This window comes from Colletes latitarsis, chromosome 2 (assembly GCF_051014445.1).
Source record: "Colletes latitarsis isolate SP2378_abdomen chromosome 2, iyColLati1, whole genome shotgun sequence".
NCBI lineage: Eukaryota > Metazoa > Arthropoda > Insecta > Hymenoptera > Colletidae > Colletes > Colletes latitarsis.
Window position 1 is genome coordinate 29,532,672 of NC_135135.1, and position 23,259 is coordinate 29,555,930.

General features: G+C 29.1%; 4 protein-coding genes across 16 annotated transcripts in view; 1 reads left to right on the top strand and 3 right to left on the bottom strand.

Moving 5' to 3' along the window:
* Utx (Utx histone demethylase) overlaps positions 1-2,307 on the bottom strand; it is a 102,297-nt gene extending 99,990 nt beyond the window's left edge. Inside the window, exons 1-3 of the mRNA XM_076783615.1 lie at positions 2,040-2,307; positions 1,322-1,575; positions 1,132-1,240 (exon numbers count right to left, since the gene is read on the bottom strand). Coding sequence (XP_076639730.1) covers positions 1,132-1,240; positions 1,322-1,575; positions 2,040-2,107 — 431 coding nt within the window. The 5' untranslated portion in view covers positions 2,108-2,307. The remainder of the gene's footprint in view (positions 1-1,131; positions 1,241-1,321; positions 1,576-2,039) is intronic.
* A 1,106-nt stretch (positions 2,308-3,413) lies between these two features.
* LOC143352011 (FUN14 domain-containing protein 1) lies at positions 3,414-6,751 on the top strand. Of its 3 annotated transcripts, none has more exons than XM_076784243.1 (4): positions 3,414-3,577; positions 4,171-4,338; positions 4,652-4,847; positions 5,584-6,751. In XM_076784243.1, exons 2-4 carry the CDS (start codon positions 4,178-4,180, stop codon positions 5,764-5,766), a joined length of 540 nt encoding a protein of 179 aa, XP_076640358.1. In that variant the 5' UTR covers positions 3,414-3,577; positions 4,171-4,177; the 3' UTR covers positions 5,767-6,751. The 3 variants fall into 3 exon arrangements, with proteins under 3 accessions (XP_076640358.1, XP_076640357.1, XP_076640359.1); XM_076784242.1 differs by having other exon boundaries at positions 3,566-3,705; XM_076784244.1 differs by lacking the exon at positions 5,584-6,751 and adding an exon at positions 4,930-5,452 and having other exon boundaries at positions 3,566-3,705.
* On the bottom strand, positions 6,544-10,265 carry Ints9 (integrator complex subunit 9). 3 transcript variants are annotated; one of them, XM_076784239.1, is made up of 11 exons: positions 10,120-10,265; positions 9,807-10,001; positions 9,326-9,730; positions 9,024-9,270; positions 8,779-8,959; positions 8,301-8,536; positions 7,498-7,709; positions 7,239-7,424; positions 6,969-7,163; positions 6,769-6,889; positions 6,544-6,680 (listed from the first exon to the last, which is right to left on the bottom strand). In XM_076784239.1, exons 1-10 carry the CDS (start codon positions 10,126-10,128, stop codon positions 6,770-6,772), a joined length of 1,986 nt encoding a protein of 661 aa, XP_076640354.1. In that variant the 5' UTR covers positions 10,129-10,265; the 3' UTR covers positions 6,544-6,680; position 6,769. The 3 variants fall into 3 exon arrangements, with proteins under 3 accessions (XP_076640354.1, XP_076640353.1, XP_076640355.1); XM_076784238.1 differs by lacking the exon at positions 6,544-6,680 and having other exon boundaries at positions 6,760-6,889; XM_076784240.1 differs by lacking the exon at positions 6,544-6,680 and having other exon boundaries at positions 6,760-6,889; positions 9,807-9,987; positions 10,120-10,246.
* Positions 10,266-10,344: 79 nt separating this feature from the next.
* On the bottom strand, positions 10,345-22,663 carry Nhe3 (Na[+]/H[+] hydrogen exchanger 3). Of its 9 annotated transcripts, none has more exons than XR_013081846.1 (14): positions 22,315-22,650; positions 21,448-21,674; positions 21,276-21,353; positions 21,007-21,083; positions 20,516-20,725; positions 20,186-20,436; positions 19,848-20,050; positions 19,496-19,761; positions 19,361-19,412; positions 18,202-18,258; positions 16,876-17,079; positions 16,698-16,784; positions 13,421-13,922; positions 11,833-12,996 (listed from the first exon to the last, which is right to left on the bottom strand). XR_013081846.1 is itself a non-coding variant. In XM_076784236.1 (14 exons), exons 1-14 carry the CDS (start codon positions 22,556-22,558, stop codon positions 12,984-12,986), a joined length of 1,992 nt encoding a protein of 663 aa, XP_076640351.1. In that variant the 5' UTR covers positions 22,559-22,652; the 3' UTR covers positions 11,833-12,983. The 9 variants fall into 9 exon arrangements, 8 of the variants coding, with proteins under 8 accessions (XP_076640352.1, XP_076640351.1, XP_076640350.1 ...); XM_076784236.1 differs by having other exon boundaries at positions 13,421-13,443; positions 22,315-22,652; XM_076784237.1 differs by lacking the exons at positions 11,833-12,996; positions 13,421-13,922 and adding an exon at positions 10,345-10,750 and having other exon boundaries at positions 22,315-22,651.
* Positions 22,664-23,259: the final 596 nt, after the last annotated feature.

Consider the following 23,259-nt stretch of genomic DNA (forward strand, 5'->3'; position numbering starts at 1 on the left):
AACAGCTTTATTAAGGCGGTCATGGCGCGTTATAATCGATACTGTCACTGAAATAATTTTAACCACGAATATCTGTAAAAGCATCTTCAAAATTTCACAGATACTGTTAAATATAAATATGCAGCTTGATGATAATAATAGGATTTCTGTTTATATTTTCCAACTTTTAGTTGTGAAATATGCATAGTAATCCTAATATGTATCTAAGGAAAAAGCCCTTAGAAAGCAACAATAATTTATATTTGCCAAGCTGCGGGATATTACGAACAAAGTAACCTATTATCGTAGTTAGAACCGCAATATTTGTGTGAAAAATCTAAATTACCGTTTCAGTCTCGAAAACAGATGCGTATTTGGCCTATTATCCCCCTCTACCTCATTCTCCCTAGTCGCCCATGCCTCCACGGCAGCTGGGCACGTAGGCACTTTTCGTTATTTCGACGTGGAAAACAGTGACATCTATTGTCGAGTTTGGTACTAACGGTGAATTCAAACGAGAACGACTCCCATTGGTGATCTGGTTTACCAACATTTTGCATATTCTGCCTTACCGATGGTAAGGGACAAAATAACATTACCAGCAGGATTTTGCGCGAAATTAAAAAATAGAGAATACAGGACGAGAACGATGAACTCTATGTGTACACCGTATATGGGGCCGACGCCCCCTTTTCAAGGTGAACTACTCTCATGAGAGATTACATTTTTCTGCAGAGACATTTTCATCTGCACTGTTTTGCTTTTGTTCTTTCAAAGTACAAGTACAACAAATACCTCAGATTCGATTTTATCAATAAGTAAGTTATTTTAATATGGGTGTATTCGAGCTAATCTGAATCAGTTGTAAGCTTAATCTACCTCAATTTAACATTTTAAATCGAATAATACGAAACATCTTGTTTCGTTTAAATTAAAACTAGTACACAAACGTCAATTTTATAATTACACATTCAAAATTAAACATGAATATGTATTACCATGTATCATTATAAAAAATGTAACGATAATATAAAAATATTTAGAATTGCATATTACACAAATAGCAAAAAAATAATGCATGCAAATTAGTAGAACAGAAATTTTATAAAACAATTTACTATTGAATAAAATAATTTTGTCTTAACGACTTACCATTGGAAAGCATTGAAGTGATAATAAACAAGTCCTTGTCCATATAAAAAGGAGGCATCTTTCCAATAATCCCCTTTGAGAGAATAAAATTTTTGATAGGCAGACATAGCTGAAAAAATAAAAAAAATACTTATGACAGTTAAAGTTACGAAAGGAAGATAACAAAACATTAGTATAAATAATTAATTACCTTTACTATAATCTTCTAAAAGTAAATGGAAATGTCCCAGCTTACAATATGTTTTAGGATCAATACTGATTCCTTTGTCTTCATCATCATCCTTTAACTCATCAGGATTCATTTTTGTACTATCTGCTTTTCTACGTTGTTTTTCAGCTTGTGCTTGAACTAACATCCTTTCTAAATATTTAATTGCACGGACAACTAAAGCTTTCTTCTTTGTTTGCTCCGGTGAATTTAATTTCAGAAATCCAAACTGCCGACTACAGATAGATTGAAAAAAAAAAAAACACAATGATCAGTAAGATTTGCATATAAATACAAATGATATTACGCAGAGAAAACTATATTTAAATTTGATTACTCGATAATCATAGTATATTTCACGTGAAGTACACAATATCGGACACGAATTACAATTCGTACTCGTTAAATAAACTTTCACCGCGACAACTTTAGTTTTTTGAAATTAAAGTTGATTTTTAAACCTAAGGATGGCGAAAGCACGACATATATTAACTGAATGTAGTACGATCAGACATATGAAAAGGATGTCAGTAGGTTGCACGCACGTCTAAATAAACCGATCGAATTGCGCGCCTCTTCTGTCAAATAACTTTTTAGGTTATACTTAAAAAAAGTATACGAAGAAAAGTAATGAACGCGCAAACGACTAAGAAATTGCCATTGATTTTGTTATTGCAGGCTTTGTTTACTTCAAAATCACCTGTCTAGCTCTGATAGTATCTGTAATTCTTGAGGAGTCAAGTTGATATCGTCAGTCTCCTGGGCCATTTTCACACACGGTAAATATACTCATTAAAAATAGAAAGGACACATGTTTACGCGTAGAACAGGCCGCTTTACGCGAATATACGAGATTCTTTTCAATTCGCACCCTCGACACCCCGTCACCTCATCGGGACGATAAGTTTTTGAAAGCGGCGATCAGGTTAAACCAGGATGGCGAATCACGCGACGGAAGACCATTACCGTAGTTCACATCGACTTGTAATTCCGGTACTAAAGAACATTGCTCCTTGTAACGTCCCAAAATGGCGCGAAAATTGAATATTTCGTCCTCCTTTAAATCGTATTCAACAAGTTTATCTAAACGAGACCGTGAATACTCATGGTATTATACTCAATTCGCAACCAATACATTTAAATTTTCATTCATGTCAATAACATTTAAGTATGTTATTTTAACAATTCAATCGTGAATACAAGGCCAGGTTAAGGCTTTTGAGACCTGAAGGTGAGGAATAATTGGATACGCTATTTCTATATATACATTGAAATCAAGATTTAAAAATAGATTCAATTCATTAAAAGAACATTAACAATTCGAAAATAATTTTTTTCCTAAGTATTTGAAAAAATGAAGTTCCCTGATGGACGAGGCACAAGACCTAGAGTCTAGGTCCTGGACTTTTCTCCAAAAATCTACTGCTAATTAAAATTGATCGATCTTCTTAAGTTCATCAAATATATTTTTTTAAAACGAATATGATCAATTCGCGGAACGAAAAGCTCAATGACATTTTTACAGTTTTACAATGGTCGCTAACATTTATTACAGTTTAGATAATTGTTCACTTATTTGGTGTGATATGTAAGCCTTAAACTGGAGTCAGATGAGCGTCGAAATGACGGACGTTCTTCTTAAATGAGAAAAAGAAGATATTCGAACATCGCGTCATTGTGACGCTTGTTTGACTCCGGTACTCCGACTTCATGGCTAGCAGTAGTGCCACTTGAAATTATGTATAATTACGTTACGGACTTATTTTCACTAGGAAAATCGCATCAATTCATAGATAATATTTTCATGACAATACGATGAAAGATACAAGTTTTTAATTTACATCGCGATACGTATTGCCCATACTTTTAAAGCTCGACCAACGGGTTTTTAGCATTACAGTTGCCGGCCACTCGAGTTTAACAGAAATTCTGATATTTTTGTTATGCAGTACTCGTGCAATACACTTTTAGCGAAAACGCAGCAGGCAAATAAGATTCTCTTACAATCACGTGGTTTTTATTTATATGCTTTCTGAGTTGAATGCAGTATAATAATTATTATATGCATAGTTACTTCTTGAAACGGTAACGCAGTTATTTCGTTATTGGGACGTCTTCACGTTCTTCAAACTACGAACGAACGATCATTGTGGAATACCGGAGAGTTTGATCTGTCACATCGGTTTATCCGAACGAAATCGTTAGTTTCATTAAATACATCAGTGATTTAACGATTAGGTGAGATTTATTTGTGTAAATATTAATCAATATGAGGTATTATATAATTTGCCGACACGCCTAAACTTAATCATGCCAAAAGTGCACAAGAAAATCTTCAAGTCAGGAGCAACCAAATTTTTCAAACGGTAGATTTTCTTTTGTTTTTTCACTGTACTTCGATTTACGTTATCCTTTTATTTTGTCTGTATGTTTTTATCCGATATAAAATACATCGATCCCAAAACATCAGTTTCTCGTAATAGAACATATATTATTGCTAATTTTTGGCAATGCAATCATCGATATATTTTCGTTCTGACAAATAGACAAAGAATGACTTCCTAACACTTTGTTATTTAAAGCCATGAAAGTAGTGCTTCTATTTTATCGTTCGCGGGGCTAGTTACAAGATAGAATAATGTATAAAAATTTAGAAGTTTGAAAAATTAGAAAAAATATATGAACAAATAAAGTAATTCAGAATAATGTGTATAAATATAAAAGGCATAAAAATGAAAACAAAATGTATAAACTAGCAAAGAAATTTTTTCCTATGCAATTCATAATTGTCAAATTATATCAAATACTTACAAATAATAATTTGTTTTCAGTGTCAAAATGAGTCTTCCTGTATCTAAGAAAAGCAAAGATGATGCAAACAAAGAAGAATGTAATATAGATATCTCAAAGGAAGCAAAAAGTATAATAGATCAAATTTTGGGAGATGTGAGCAAAAAATCAGCTACTAAACAGATTATTATTGGCACAACGTCAGGATGGTAAGTGTCATGTACACGTTAATGTTACTTAAAAATTTTTTAAATATTTTTAGCATGTTGTTGACTACCACATCGCCATTGAATAAAATAATACCAGATTTTATTTTTCACACAGATACAACCTATGAGATATATTAGTTTTTTTTTTCTGTAATATATTCAGTTTGTTGATTTTTCAGATCATTTGTCATTGATTTTCATTCTTCTTTCAAATTACCACTTTTCATTATTTACATTCATTTATTATAAATATACTAGCGGTAACTACTTGGCAATCAAAAGTTATTCAGTTTTATATGAATATTTCATATAGGGTAACTGGCTTTGTGACAATGAAAGTTGGGAAAATTGCTGCATTTGCTGTGGGTGGTGGTATTATAATGTTACAAATAGCAGCACATCAAGGTTACATCAAAATCAATTGGGATAAAATTCAGAAAAAAGCTGAGAAGATTTCAGATAAGGTAGAGGAAAAAGTTACTGGTGAAGGACCAAAATTTATGGACAAGGTAATTTCGTAATGTCATTGTACTTTTCTTGTGTTTGCTATTGACATTAATATCTGTAAATAAAATATTTATATTTTTACAGGTAGGATTATGGTGTCAAAACAATTCATTTGTGGCAGCAAGTTTCATTGGTGGTTTCATTATTGGTTTAGCATCGTAAATAAATAAAAAATGCTGATGTTTGAAAATAATACAAGCATATAGTGTATATTCAATACTTTTCACATTAATATTGTATGTTAGTTATAATTTTTATATTCCCCAACATGAAAGAATCAAACACATAATTTATTGATAATATTAGTAAGATTATTTAAATATGAGGGATCATTTTTATTTCAGTTTTTTAATATATAAGTTTTTATGCGATATAAATAGTTGTGGCTTTTATATTATAGACGTATTTTCCAAAATACTTCTTAAAAAGATGCATGTGCATTTAAAAGATTTTATATATTTAGCCGTTAATTTCAGATGTGTGTGTATATGTATATATAAATCTCTGCATTGATTCATTTAAAAAACTTATAATATACCAAAAAAATAACGAAGCATTGTAAAAAGTTAGATCGTGCAATAAACAAAATGGTTTGAATTTATTCTTACTTTCGTTTTTTATTTTGTAAAGTGTAAATTTATATATGAGTTCTTTGTGTAAATTTTTACGCTGTATTTATAAAAATATTTTGTAATTTTAGAAGTAAATTTATATTAGTAACAGAAATTACTGTTTCAGGTCGAGAGATATGTTGATAAAAAGTTAGATAAAGCCGAACAATTGTTGAAAAATGGAGAAACTCGTACACGACGTTGGTACCACTCTGTTACTGGTGAAAACACATTCAAAACTACAGAATTTCATTTCTTCATCACATCCTTTGTAGCTGGTCTGGCACTTGGTATTGCTACTGGTAATTAGGTTTAAACAATGCTGCGTTCTGAATACAAAAATTAGGTGTAAATTCTAAAAACAATATTAATGTTGTAAAACTTGATAATAATGAAAGTGATGAACGAAATAAAACTAACAAAGTAACAGAATGTGTAATGGAATATACTAAACAGTTACCAGTACATATATGCAACAAATGAAAGTTATGATATACTTTTGTGCCTGAAATTTTAATAACGTTTTTCCATAAATTATTTCAAATTGTTTTTGATGTAAAAAGTATAAAATGAAAAACAAATATATTTGAAATCTATGCTTTTTGAATTAAAAAAGCTTTTTCTACATTTTATAATATAACGTTAATACAAATATAACTTGTCAATAATAACATCTGTTTAGTCGTAAAAATAAATTTATTGATTAAAAAATAGTATACCCATTCAGAATGCAGCAAAAATAAAAATGCAGTCATTTTAGTGATCGTATCTTTAGGGCATAGAAAGTAACACAATTTTCTTCGTATTAAGCCTACAATAAGTATTAAGAAATAATATACAATGTAGAGTACTTGTCTTTTTGTATTATCCTCTAACATTTAACGATATAAAATATGTATATATATAATACAACGTATAATGAAAGATTGTGTCATGATATAATAGTGTAAAGAAAAGTTCTTTTCATAAGTAATGTATTTTCAGTCTCGAAATTGTACGTATTTAAGTTATGTGTTTTCATTCGAAGTAGATATTTTGAGTGTGTTTCATCATCAATATAATGAATGAAATGACACTTGTAATACTGCCACCTTTATCGTGCGCACTTGAAGATATATATAATACAACATCTGTATATGTATAGTACAAAGCTATATATCAATTCAGAAGTAAATGTTGCTCGTTGTTATACAAAAATACATAGAATTAACATTCATTTATTGTCTGTAATAAATGAACAAAAATTCCAATAATGTAGAAAAATAAATTATAATAAAATTGTCATTGTACTTTAATATTATTAGTTTGTTACATTAAAATCTCTTGAGGCACTGCATTATGATAGTCCTCAATCGTCGTCTAATCTTTTGATCACCATTACAAAAAATATGTGTTGAATTGTCTCCTATTTGAATTAAAGTATCTTCGTCTTGCTGCGAGTACAAATGATAAATAAATATATGTTAGTTCAATATAATTTTTGTCTACTAAAAAAGTAAAAATGTTTCATACCAAGTGAATACTGGTAGAAGTTGGACTGTGCTGTAACTTGGCCCCTTGAATGCCTTCTTGATTAAGCTTTTGAAGTAACTCTTGTGGATCTAAATTACCATATTCGTGTTTCCTTTCTCTAAGAACTTCCTCTTTGATTGGTGCAGGTGAACCAGAAGAAGTTTTACGTTTTACACTAGCTCTATCTTCAATACTCTAAAAATATGATTTAGTTAATAAATACTCTACGAATTTACATTTGTTACACTTTCGTTTCAATAATGTATATACCTTTATTGTGTATACGTTATCCTTAACTTCTAATTCACCAGTAACAGAAGCGAGACTTAAGCCAGGTCGAATTTCATTTGGAATTATATTTCCAGCTAGTTCTGGTTCAATAAATACGCGTCCCTTTTTCCTTTTTAAAGGTAATTTGATAACTTCGCCCCGTTTAAAAGTAATTAAAGGTTTTTCCTTAAACACACACGAAGTATTAAGAACTATCGATGCAATCGATACATTGATACTAATGCAATGTAAAACTTACTCCTACAGGATCTATTACAAGATCTGTTCTATGTGGTGCAGTTATTGGTGGTTGTGTATAGCATTCAGGTATAACTAAATGTTCTGGTTTTAAATCTCTAATTAATTTATTGGCTTGAGTAAAATTAAGAGACGTATCAATTGGACAATGTACTGCTTTCATAGCTAACGGTTGGAATGGCGCTAAAGCATCCAAATATGGAAAATCTGGTTCTAAAATTATAAAAACTTAATTCTATCTCACAAATTTTACGATCTTTTGGTTTGCATCGCGTCATGTAATTCGATCAGTGTTGAAAATTCTTTTATCTTCGAGTAAGGCTCACTTTTCGAAAAGTTTGGAAACCGCGATTGTATATTATACGTGTATTATTATACAGAGTGTTCGGCCAACCCTGGGAAAAATTTTAATAGGAGATTCTACAGTCCAAAAGAAGTCGAAAATCAAGAATATCAATTTTTTAACTGAGTCTTCGTTAAAAAGATATTAACAATTAAATTCGAAAATTTCAAATCATTCTGAAAAAATTATTTTCGGTTGCGGGGGTCAATTACAATCATTTTTAGTCATTACACATATCCTCGAAATTCTACCCACTTTGTAGAAAAAAATTCAGTACGGTTGGAACTTTAAACGTTAATAACTTTTTAACGAGCCTCCATCGACAAATTAGTATTCTTGTTTTTCGTCCTATTTTGACCTCTAGAATCTCCCATTAAAATTTTTCCCAGGGGTGGCCAAACACCCTGTATAACATAAATTATATTTTCGTATCCTAAAGTAATATAGCGTGATAAATTTACCTGTAAAAATTATAGTATGTTGTGGATTATTACCCCACATCTGAACGAAATGAACTGCGTCGCCAAATCTAAGACTAGGATGACCACAAAACACAACACAAGGTTGTCTGTAATCAGAACTAAAACCTTCAGCATATGTGGATGTAAAATGTTTTAATCTAGCATTTTTAACGAGGAAAGCATGAGGAAATGGTTCCTCGGGAAGATAAACCTTATTTTGTTTATTTGTCGATAGCCTAAAATGAAATTTGAATACTCGTAAAACTCGTTTAAGATTTAACCCTTATACTTGAAGTTTATATTTTAATTTAGGGCTCGGCAAACTCTGCATGTGGACTAGATCTGACCCTTCCGCGTATTATTGCTCGGCCCGCAAGTTAGAAATGGATTTTAAATACAAAATCATAAAACTGATCTTTTTCGAAAAAAAGTTTGCCAACCCCTGTTCTAATTTGTATAATAATATTTTGAAACACACCATTCGGCTAAAATGTTTGAGTATGCTAAAGAAGTTTCAGCAACTGGTGATATAAAAAACAAAGGAACTTGCGAAAAACCTGACTTATCCAAATGAGTGCTAAGACATTCAAATAAATCATACACAACACCAGATGGATAACATGGTATTAGAACACATCCACCAGATCTGAGTGTCATTGCTACAAAATTCAATTTTAATATAAACATTAAGTTTTCAATAAATAATGTCGTTTCTGGACATACCGACAGTCATACAAAGCTCCCCAAGCATAGTATCTGGATTAGCAGTAGGAGTTTGCGTTAAACCTGTTAATATTAACATATTGGCATGTTTCAATGTAGCTTGTTCCATTGGTCGTGGATGAGTTGTCAGTGTTGAAGATCCACTAACAAATGCAACTTTCTCATGGTCACATGAAATCAACCAATTACTACTACCCAAACAATACCCAGAACTGATAGGAGTAACTGTTAATGCACCATATATGTCCTGTAAAGGACCAATAAATATCTACTCTAAAGCAATAGTTTTGTTGCTGACTTACCAATTTCTGATCATATCCAACTGTTTGAATATATGACAAAGCAGTATTAACTGCTGACAATGAATATATATGTTTCCAAGATTTTGGTTTAAGAGCATCGGCTAACGGTGGAGGTAAAACATGTAACATCTCCTTCCAATGTTTAGCTAATGTTGCTCTAGGTGTTTGTTCAATAAATTCTACCAATTCTTCCATAAAAAATCGTCCAATTTGTAATGTTGGTTCTGTAGCATAAATGATGCCTTTAAAACCAGTATCTTCTGTTATAAATGGCAGAGCCAGCATACAGGTATAATTTGATATTAAAATAGCATCAATTTCTGAAAAATCTATTATTTTTTCCAGAGGTGGAGAAAATTCAGGAGTAGAATCAACAAATACTCTGCCACAACATTCCTTTAATTCCTGAAAATTTAAGGTAACACATAAGATATTTGTTTTCTTCTTTTATATCTAAATTAAGATATGTAAATATACAAACCCCTTCTATTTGCCAATCTTGATGATTATCGCGTGGAAACCACGAAGGCAAAGAATTAAATTTAGCACTAGGAACCAAGGGCATTGGCATAAAATGTAATACAGATTGCATGTTTAAACCACAATCTAACATCAGAGTAATTCCCTTGAAACTCAAAACCAAACATGGCTTTGTTGGTTCGCTGGATAAACAATACTATAAATATAATAATTACTTTTAAAACATAATTATATACAAAACTAAATATATACTGCATAAACTAAAATATTGCTCGTATAAATAAATGATAAACTAATATAATAAATATAATTACCAGTTTCATATTAAATGTTGTACCTTTATTGACACTCCATTAAGCACAACTATAAAAAAGTAAACAATATTTTGATTTGGCATATAAACATTGAAAACGTAACCTCAAACATTCAGGATCCGGTATCTGGTATCCGGTCTGGATCAACCGGATGGACGACTCTGTCTGTTCTCTCTCTGTTCAAAAGAATCGATATACATATAAGAATCGAAGAATCGATTAATGTAAAACAAACGAAGTTTTTATTTGAAATTAGTATCTATACAATATAATTGCGAAAGATTTTGATTTATTCGTTTATTTTATATAATTATAGTTTACTTAATTTTGGAGATTTGAATTCCGTCCTTATTTATATACACTGAAAAATAGAAAGTTATAATTAGGAAATAATTATAGATTTCACGATAGGAAAATTCATTATATTCACAATTGCTATTAATCAACAACTTGCCTGGCATACTCAGATGGTGAATTAACTATAAATGAAAAGGCACACACGAAACAGTAACAGCATGCTTGCATTTACAGAAGACATCAAGAAGGTATGTTGTATTTTGAATAAATGATGGGAAAGGTTTATTGGATTTTTTTGTCAGAAGTTTTACGTTTTCTATAAATCAATCACCAACTGAAAAAAAGCATTCAGATTTATTAGACAACTAATAAAAAAATATAATTAAGTAAACAAATCAAAGTAAATCTGTTTAATTTGTGGCATTCTTAAAAAGGGAATGAGACATTGAAGAATGTTTTTTTTCTGTGTATACTCTTCACTTTCCCTTCAAAGTGTAGTTGATGTAGATTTATAGATATGTCAATAATCGATTAAATTTAACATGATTTGAACTTCTTCTTACAAATACTTTATTAAACACTGTAAACTGTAGTACATAGTATCGCAACATCAGTATTTGATATATGTATACATAGCAAGGTCAATTATTACATATTGTTCAATTCACAAATATATAGAAAAGAGCATTTTAATTACTATGTGCTAAAATCCTGCTTTTTATTAATATTATTAGCCAATTAGCATAATTTACTTTGTATAATTGAAATAATTTACTAAGTAAATACATGTAATTGTAAAAAGAATAGCATAATATATATGTTGTAGATGTAGTTTTTTTATATGCTGCATTTTGAATATTTGTGTCTAAAATGTAAACTACATACTCGAATATTTTTATTACGCGGTCACAGCCAACATCTAAAGTAAGAATTCATGTATATTTATTAACCATTTTTATATTTGGTACACCTGTATTCAATAGTTTAAATCTTGCTGGTAATAGAACACATTTAAATATACTTGTACATACATTATGTACATTAAATAGCAGTGTAATAGAAATTATAAACACACATCTAATAATTTAATAAATTTACGAAATATTGTCATTAGTGACAACATTATGTGTTCTTCACAAATAATTAGAGTACACTTTGCAAACAATGTCATTTTTAATTTGTTTTTATAATCATTATAGTTATATATTTGAAACATATTAAACTTCTGTTTCTAATGTTGTTCATACAAAGAATTTTATTATTTATTTTGTAGTTTTTTAAACTACATGACCTTTGGCACTAATCTTGCTTGCCATACATTGAAATTTTTCAAGTATACAGTGTTGTTTTACTTGGCTTGACTTGCATATTGATTACATACTTTTTATGTTTTAAAAATGACTATACAATTACAAATTATAATATAAAAAGGATTTATTTGCATATCGTCGTACACTAAGTGTCCTGCACTTTGAATGCAAATAAAACTGTATATACTAGCAAAATCAATTTGCTGAATAACAAATTAAGTTCTATGTCCAAATAATTGTATTACATCTGTAATTGTCCATTCTTATCAAACTATTGCAAAATACATCCAAATATAATAATTTAAAATCATATCAGAACCTTTAGCACTAATGTTAATTAAAAACGCAACATTGTTAATGCAACAAAGATGCCATAAAGTTATTAATTTATTGTCACTGTATTACTGTATGAATTTTGTATAAATATAGTATTTTTGACAGTGTCTAAATCCCTTAACCATGTTTTATTATACTTTATTATGTTTGTCAATTATTATATTCGAATGAAAAATGCATACTTAGGAGACATAGGTTGATATCACATTACTGTATCTGATTTAACAGCATTTTAAGGTAATTTTTTTTTTTCTAATAATTATTACAAGCCAGGACCTCCACTGAATAGTAAATTATATATCAACTAAAAATAAAAAATTTCATTTGTTGATAAAAATTTTGTGTGTGTATGTAAAGAACTTCGTCAAATTCAAGTTCACCATATTTAGTGCAACCAATAAATGTAACAATAATACATTTGAATATGGTAAACACACATACGCACACGCACGCACATACAAGCAGCTTATTTAAGAATTAAAATATTTTTTAAATTTGAAAGAACAATAAATCATTTTGAAATAAATAGTGAAGTTTAGAAAATTACATTAATAATAAGATGAAAATAACGTGAGTTACACTCATTCTGATATTAATACTTTATGAAGAAGTAATATAATAATCGTGAATTTGCTCTTATAATGATTACAAAAATGATTTATGTTAACAATAAAGGCAGCTGATACTGGGAACATCTTTCAAATTCTATTTACGACAGATAACATTATATTAGGTATAATAGTCTGCACAGATCATAAGCTTCTCAAATAAATACATTTATCAGTTGGACATATAGTATTATATATTTAGCACGGTATGTTTATTTACCAATATAAATTAGTCTTTATAAATGTCTGCCGACCAAACCTGGCAAGGCGACGCGTGTGTGCAGTGGTAGTGGTCCCGGACTAACTTCTCCCATCACAGTTCCCAGCTGCCCCACAAAGTATTAAACACATCAAGAATCCATCTCTTATATTCTTACTTATATTATTTGGTGGTACACCAAATGCAATTATTAGAATATCAGTTTTGTATACATAAGAATTTATAACTAAAATCATTCTTAGAAAATTACATACAACATATACAAAACTAAACAAATAATTGGAATAAAATTTGTTTTCAGAAAAGTATGTTCAGATATAAATAGACTATTAAACAGGGAGAAGAATTGTAATTTATCTTGTCCTTTTTTGTAATTTCAAGTTATTTAAATTATTTTTGATGAAATAATTGTTTTGTCAGACATGTCACTTCAATTTCTCGAAAAAATACATTCCAGCTTTAACATTTATGAAAGACAAATCTTACTTTGTCTTCTCCGTGTTATTCAGTTGTGGTATGACAATACTTACATCCAACTTTTTGTTGTCAATGTCTTTTCTTGTCCGAAATATTGAACAATATTTTCCAAAGAAAACAAGTACCAGAAAAATATAATCAACATTTATAGAAACTATAATATGACAATAATATAGTTTGACATGAAGATTGCATATGCACGTACCTAAGTCATAATTTTCTCACTAAATATTATTTGAGGTATTGATTACAATATAGTAATGCACGCATATACATCTTGTATCATTTTAAGAAATTAAAACTTATCCGGTAACAAAATTACATTCATTAGAAATTAAATACACTGAATTAGGATTTGTGTAAAATAAGAAGATCATGTTATGCAATATAAATGTTTATGGCATGATAAAAAATAGAGAGAACAATGATTAATACTTAAAACGTAATTGCAACCAGATCCTCAAAAATGTATACAACTCACTATTATGTAATAAACTACGTTAGTTATATTCACTTTTATAAATGTGTTCTGTTTGGAGAGCTCCTTATATGTGTCTGTGAAGAAACCAAATAAATAAAAGTAAGCTACACAAACAAATAAAATAAATAATAAACATAAGTACATGAAATATTAAAAAAAAAACAACAAAAAAAAAAAAAAAAAAAAAAGGAGAGAATTTTAAAACAACTAAAGACACTCTACTATAACTGAACAAACATAGCTGTAAAAAGTTTATTACTAGCAAAATAAATTATTTGCCGTTTGCACGATAAAATGTTATGTAAAAAATTCGAAGCAAAACGTTAATAGCACTACTAGTATTAAAAACTTATACATATATGCTAAATGTAGATTTTATAAAATTGTTAAATCGTTCATTTGACTTGTTTTTGATTAATTAATAAAATATAATGACTGTAACACTTAAATACAACAATGTGTACTTTAAGCTATTTACGGTGCTATGTAAGGAAAACCTCAATAATTAAGTGGGACAAGTTAAGCAGAATAATTATACAGTGAGTAGTTTTAAATAACGTAAAGAAAGCAGATGTAAAAAATTACTTTGTCTGTGGAAATTATTTGTTACTAGTAGCATAAATAGTGTGCAAGCGGCAACTTTTAAACAGCATTCTTGATATAAAAATTAATATCTGAAAAGTAATTTGGTTTTTCATGCAATAACATTCAATATACAACAGATCTGAACTAAATCCTTTGCCAGTACAGCTATATATGGATAAATGAAATATGAGCAACATAAAGAGAACTAAAGAAATTACAATGGGTAATGTCTACTCCCTAAACCTTTCAATAACTTTACAATTTTGATATTACTGAAGTATGAAAGCTTACGAAATCCACTAAATACTGAAAATTATGTTTAATGTTCGATTACAATATTTTTAAGAAATATGGCAATTTCGTTATATTTATAATGTAGATTAGAATTTTATCAGACCATCTTTTATAATTATTCTAGTTTCAAAGAAATTACAATATGTACATAATTTGGAAATCTGCTGTTTATGTACTATACATAATTTGACTTCTGTAATTTGCATTCATGCTAATATACATTATACTGTCACGCCAACAAGCTCTGAGTGCAGAGACAACAAATAAATATTTTTTGCAACGATATTATTCTTTTTACCTTATTGCTAACATTTCAAAAAATACAATTAACGTATTTTTTTTTTTAAATTTTATAATCATTCAAATATATGTATTCTATAATCATATATGTAATTTGTACCAAATTTTTGAAACAAGAGATTCGAAGTGAGAGTTCTTGATTTTAATAAAAGTAAGGAAATGTTAGCTAATAATGTAGAAATCTTATTTAATATTAACGTAAAAAATTGAAAATGAAAGTATTATTAAAAAAAGTTTTAATATATATACGAAGTAATTATTTTTAATCGTTTCTCCTACCCGAAGGATGTATCACAAAGTTTTTAAAAATAATCTTCTCAAAATACTATTTTCAATGGCCTCTGTCCCGTTATAATGTTCGTAACGGAATAAATCCTTCCATTCCAATGATTCTTAGGTCTTCATCATCATCATCATAATCATCATCATAATCATCATCATCCCCATCATCATCATCATCATCATCATTTCTTTTTCTCTAAAAAAATCGGTAAGAGCGCGATCAAATGTAGACGGGAAAAATTGCTTTAAATTGGTAAAGTAAAAGTTGGACAAAAACACAAGTTCTTGATGCTTCAGTTAAATCAATAGAAATATCTTTTTAATATTTAATAGTGTAGCTATATCAGTAGACATTAAACATAATTTTCAAATGAAGAAAAATTAGATGCATAAACTAGAAATAATACGATTTTCTTGACATTAACTAATCTAAGTTACATGGATGAGGAAGTGTCAAACTGTAGTATTACACACATTGATTTTGAAAAAAATTCTAAATCGTTAATTCTTCATGTGTTTATTACAGGTAATTAATAACTAGAATAGTTGCATACATTTACTGTACTTGTAAAATAACTTTAGTAAGAAGACTATATGTAGATTCATGCCTATACAATGGCGTTTCAACTTCAGCATATTTTACAACTAATTGATTTTTTGTTAGTGTGGAAATATTGTTAGTGTTGTTAATAACCCATAAAACTTAATTATGATAAATAGCGATACACAATATTTTTTTTTATACTAACAAAATTTTATTCAATGATAATCAATATGTATACTTACTGTATATGTATAAATACATTATACAATATATTATGTACGCTATTTAATCGTTCACATGTGTATCACCGCCTTTCTACAGTAAAGAAAAATGAGTTTTTCATGCATATTCAACACATTTTATATGAAAGAATTTAGCATAAGCAATTATTTATCAAGATAGGAAAGCATAATTTTTCGTAAGAATCGTGTAATTGCTATAGATGTTTACAGAAAGCTTAAAACATTAAATAGAAATGTAAGCATTATACCAAACACTGAAATGGTACTTTCATATAAAATGGAAAGACTATGTTGTACAAGTGTCTTTAAGAATGTTTTTATGTAAATGGTATAACAAATAGATAATTTTTGAAATAGTGTTTGAAATATAATTACAGGAAAATTAGGTACAAATGATAAACTCATTTGTATCAATATACGAAATACTCTCATATATTGCTAAGCTTAGTAAAAAATTTAAATATTTCAATTTAAATTCATTACTTCTACCTTCTGTGTAAATTAAGAATTACATAAGGTTCATCTGGATTGGTGGTATCTGTGTTGTTAGGCTGATAGCACGGATTAATAGTGTAATTGAGATTAGGTTGATGAAAACTCACCGGTTGAACACTGGTCCTTCGCCGCTCCATTTCACGATCTTCGAGACAAAAATCCGAATCTGAATCTGCTTTTCTAATAGTTTCGTCCTAGAACATAACGATTTCGACAGAAAATATATGATAACTCTACTAAATTGGCGGGAATATCCTCTTTTCTTCTAAAAATCATATTTTATACCTGTGTCATTTGTTGCGTTGTAGTAAGAATTCTGGCTAAAGGACCACAACACACTGGAAGTGTTTCTAATAACGTAGGCCTGGAGTGGGTTAAAAGTGGTTTCATGTAGCGAGTATCGAAATTACCCCAGATTCTGGCAAGTAATGCTTTTTCATTAGGTTTTGCGCCACTGGCTGGTAATGATCCATCCTGCATAGAATTATACTGTGAAATGTGAAGGATATATTGATTATCCATCCTGTATGATCATGATGTTTTCTTGAAATAGAATTAAGTATACAATTGTACTTATTAAAAATAGTTTAAAAATTATATATTTCAAAACAGATTATTAATAAAATTGTTAGATAAATAAATTTAAATTACATGAAAATAATTTGAAAATTGCAGTATGTATGCAGCAATTTCGTAAAATATTACGAAGTCAACCAAACTTTTTATATAACAAATTATTTGGTGTTATTGAGTATTAACGAACATGCTTGTTTGTTCATTGTTACATTGGTGCACCCTGTTAATTCTGTTTGCATATGTTTTGTTAATGTATATAAATGTATATAAATATTTTGTATAGTACTAATCATCAACATACAGAATGGATAACAAAAAGTATACAAAAGGAAATATTGAAGCACATGCTGTTAGCAAATTCAACTCATATGAAATTTAAATTTCATTTAATAAAAATAAAATCATAATTCTAATAGGAGGCTAACGATTTTAGCGATATAGTGTTGTAAAAATAAGCGTGAGCATTTGTAAAATTATCAGTTTCGCAATTTAAAAAGTTTAACAAATTAAATCAAGCAACTAAACAAATAAATAAATAATACTTTTTTAAACCTTTAAAAAGAAAATAATATCTCGTATATGCTTAAAAGTAAATTTTAGTTTGTATTCGTTACAGACATTTATGTGTTTGTAATATTAATGAGTTTGATAATATTAGAAATGCCTGTATTTGTGCATATTATCTTATTACTCTCGAGAAACAATACATAAATTTATATATGTATAGCTGATAATCTGAATAATTAGTGGTTACTGCAAACGTTTTAATAAGATAACTTATATTGCATCTCAATTTTAAATTCCATTATCTTACACATTTGTTAATTACAGAAAGCAACTCGTATAATACTAGTTACAATGCTCAAAACCAATAATTTATATTCTATATAATTATGTAAGAAAGGACGAAACATGTGCTGTAAAACTGAATCTAAATAGACAGAGTTTAGTATTTTGTAAATATATTAAATACACGAACTGTTTGTGACCATATAAATAGCATAACTCAATTCTGGAATTAATGTGAAAACGTACCGGCGGACTTCTCTCCCTACGCATGTCCAGATCTCCAAAGCCACCTTCGCCACCAGACTATTAAAATTAGCAAGTTAAATTCCAATATATTCTACATTAATTATCAAGCGCACTTATTTAGAATTAATAAAGCATTCTTACAAATTTTGTTACAATGTAACAGACATGCTGGATTTCTCAGAAAATTAAGTTCTAGTGCAAGCTATAATTTTAGTATCTCTTGTGCATCAGTGACCCAATATTACTTAAGTGTTACTATAAGAAACAACAGTAATAAATGTAATCCTTTCACACAGTTAATAATTACAAAAATTAAAATTTCAGTAATTTTCAATCAAGATTTATGATATTAAAAGTGCAGATCATAGTACTTCAGACACTTGAGCATAATGGATGGATGAAAATAGAAGTGAAAGAACTGAATCTAAGCATTCATGCGTAAATATTTTAGCATTTGAAATCCTTTAAAGAAATGAAATGTAACGATCGAAAACATTTCGAACTTATAGTTTTTTTTTAACGATTTAAATGGAACATATTATGCAACAATATAATCTTAAAATATAGACTCATTCAAATGTTAATTAAAATTGTATATGTATAGAGATGCTTTCTGATATTAAGGGTTAAATTTATACGTAGAATGCTCTAAAGGAAAATAATCTTATTAAAATTTTGCTTTCCCCGACTGTTTTAATTTACCTTAAAAGAATTATTGTTTCCTTTTTCCTTTTATATAGTGTAAAATAAATAAAATTACAAAAATTTATTAGTTTTTTATATTCATTTGTATTAGATGTGTGTAATTTATTGTTTAAAAAAATTAAAATAATCGATACTTGTATTTCATGTTAATAAGCATTGCAATTAGAAATATACGCACTAGTAGAAAACTCTACAAATTTACAAAAGATAACAAAAATTACATTCTTTTAAAGTAAATATTAGCAATGTACAAGCTGAACTACATTTCAATGGCTATATCCTCTTTAAAAATGGTTATTGCTAAATATTACTATTACTTCTTTAATATTAATAACTTATAACAATCAGATCTAGCACACAAATACGTTAGTGCAAACACAATCTCATATTAGTTTACTGGGATTGGTGCTCGTAAATTTAATTTAATGTTTTTAAAAAACCGTATGATACTTACACTGCGCATTCCATTATGTGATAATCCTTCTATTTCTTCATCTACTCCGACTCTGAAATATAATCAGTTCAAATATAATTAGAGTGAATAATCATGAATGTAAAAATGATTTTAAGAAAATTTGTTTCAGCTCACGGTATATTAAACCAACTCAAAAATTGAGTTGTTCCTCCACCTTGGAAAATGACTGTTAAAATTACAATTAGACTTGTTGTTGTTAACATAGCTTGTCGAGCATCTGATACAGTATTCCTGATGGCTAAAGCAAAACTCATAGCTCCGCGTAATCCAGCAAAAAATAACATATGCTGATAATTTAATGATATCTTCGGCTTTCGAGCCAAATTTAACACAAAGGATAATGGATATACATTTGCTGCACGACCTAGTAGTGCGCAAAGCTGTAATAACGGAGTTAAGGATCTTGTTTCTATGATATGTATTATGAGATATTAATTTAAAAAATAATATGGCAACTCAAGGATACAAATCCTGCAAAAATAAATCCTGGATCGAAATGGTGTTTTGGAAAAGTAAACATCGAAACACCAATGTAACTGAATATAAAATTTTCAGCTAAGAAGTTCAAAAGTTCAAACAGTTGTTTTGTCCTTTGACGAGAATCTGGGCTTAAATTATTATATGTATAATGCGCTTGACATATGCCACAAAATAATACAGCGACCACACCTGTACATGAATTATTATTAAAGTAAAAGTTAAGTTACTAGAAAAGACATTTGTACAATACTTGAAACATATTATGTACATTGAAGACACTCTGTGTAATAATTTTAAGTAATGCAGCATCTCGATATGTTTTACCTGTAAGATCAGATGCTTCTGCAATTAAGAAAGTGCTGTAAGACATTAAAACAAATAATGCTGACTCCAATAGTGGAAAATCTCTGACTCTAGTAAATTTCGTTAATAAAGCAGTGATACATCCCATTGTAGCACCAATAAATAAAGAAAGACTGAATATTCCAACAAAATCACCAAATGCTTGGAAAAATGCTACAGTTTCGAATCCACCTGAACCTGACTGATAACGTTCTGCATAATTTTGTATAGAACTGTAATAGGATATTCACAAATATATTTAAATTTAAATCAGGTTTTCTTTGAAAAGTTCCAATATTTTTATATACATACCCGCTAAGTACGATCGCAACCGCATCATTCAACACGCTTTCCCCAAATACCAATGCATACAAATTTACGTCTACGTGTAAATCGTTAAAAATCGAAATTATTGTCAGTGGATCTGTAGGAGATATTAATGCACCAAAATATAAAGTATCCAGAAACGTGAACGAACTGGCAAGATGCGGTATTAATTGTAAGAAGGCATACATCAAAGCTCTGAAAAAAAGAACAATATTAGATATACAGGTGGCATATACATATATGATTAAAAGAAGTATTCCATTGTATTATGAACAGAATTTTTCATTTTATCAACAGGCTATGAGAAAAATAACAGATAAGTTTAATCTAAATGACCTATGGATGCATATGCATCACAAGAAATACTAAATATAAAAGCTTTAAAAGATGCAAATAAACTTATTATTAAATCCAGAAAATATATATTTCTTTATTAATCAGATATATTAGAAAAAAACACACACACACACACATACCCTATAATAAATGCTGATATTGTTGTTCCAATTAAAGCATACATAAGAATAGCTCCCAAATTCCTAAAGAAATATTTCTGAAATGATAAATTATACATTCAATTAAATTATGCATTTCTCTTAATATAAGGCAACATATTAGCTATATTGACTTCAATTATAAAGAACTGTTTATTGTTACAAAAATCTTATTATTTTTCTACTTAATCAAATGATATTCACACTTATAGATAGTATAAAGATATTAACGATACAGTGATCTTACTTACACGTTTTAAGCTATAACCAGCATGAAAAATAATTGGTGGCAAAATGATATTAAAAAATATTTCAGGATCAAAAGTAGCCTGTAACAATTAAATTATTTGTTTAACTCTTAGCTTTTACTAACATTGAATTATATACATATTTTGTAAACTACTTCATCAAAGCATATATTACCTTTAGATCAATTTCATTGTCCTGTTTATAAATTTCTCCCCTAAATGAATAAGCAAATGTTTTACTCTTAATATCACCACCACCTTTATCTTCTGGAAAACGTAACCATAATGTATCTGGTGGAACTGATTGGTTGTATTTACTACTGTTGTCTGGGACAACAGGCATATGGAGAATGGTACTACTTGTTGTAAAGCCATAACGAATTATCGCTCCTATAATTAATCCTGAAACATGCCCATGTATGTCCATGTATTCATTACCAATTTTAGAAAATGTTTGAGTATTGTTAGAAAGATCAACTTATTATTTTTATTTACATAAGTATTCTTAACAATTTGCATAACTAGAATTTTCATTATATAATTTTCTTACAGTTTACATAAGAATGCCACCCATAAAAGTACTTACAATTAAAATAAAAATTTTTAATAACTGATCATTATTACCATTTATTTGAAAAAAAAATGTTAACAATGGAAATAAAATATTAATACATATTCGAAAAGTAAATTTCATAATTCTTTCTGAGAAACAAAGAAGTATTTGTTTAAGATAACTGAAATAAGAATTGTTAAAATGAGATTCTCTATTTAAATTAACTGAAATCATATATATATATATTTTTACATTATACATAGACCGGTCGCAGTAAATAAATATTTTCATTTTTGAAAGACATTAAAAGTTCATAGGATGCTTTTGTACTTTAAAGTAAAAGTATTAAATAGATATGTATCTATATGCAATAACTAAATGACAAAAGGTTTGTTCATCGCTATAATTAAGAACTGAAAATAAATCTTGCATAATATATTACAATTAGTTATTATCATACGTAAACAATGGCTATAGCAGACGACTTACCGTAAATGACAGCTAGACCAGTTTCATGGAGGAACCTAAGTCGACGATGCTTAAATGTCCATATTGTTAAAACAGTTAATATTAATAAAAATGTATACAATAGAAGATTCAAACTATCAAGTCTATGTAACAACTGTGCTTTTGCGTCCAATTCAATATCTGTCGCGGCCCCGTTACATGATTTTAACAAGAAAATACTCGAAATTGCGAGGAGAAAAATTCGTGCACCACCTCTCACTGCCATCTTTGCTTTATAACCATTTTCTAATTAAACTGTCAGTTTGACCACAGACAAGGTACAAGATAGACAGAACATTCAATGGAAGCCAGTGTTACCAGACCGGCCACTAGGGGCACTGGGAACTCTTCATTTTACTTTCGCACACTATGCCAGATCACGTATACGCGAGCTCGTAGAGTTTCGTAGAGTCGACAAACACAAACTAACACTCGCCTTCTTTCTCGATTCTCCGAACTATCTGAAGCACTTGAAACCGTCGCGAGGGAGTCGAAAGAGAAGACAAATGTAAGCCTTTCCCTCTCGCTCTCGAACAACTGAAATCCGACGCCTCGCGTCAACGTCATACGATTTCGAATCTCGACTGCTCAGGCATTTCTACAGTTCTACTTTTCGACTTATGGAAACATTCTTTTTACAGAAATACAGAAGCTCCCATTGAAGCTCAATGAGATTAAATGTTAGCGACGCGAAAAGAAAGGATTTAATGTTTACAAAAAGCAATACAAGATGCAAAATGGAATTATGCCACGAGTTTCTGCATACTGGAAGAAAATAGTAATCAAATACATCAACAACGTCGAGAGTATGGCGTCTCTATTACGCAATAATTTACAGTTACTTCTGTTTAATCAAAAATAACGTATGAATCATAAATTATACTTTTTTGCTTTTAGATTTTATAACTAATGGGCCTTGAGAACCAA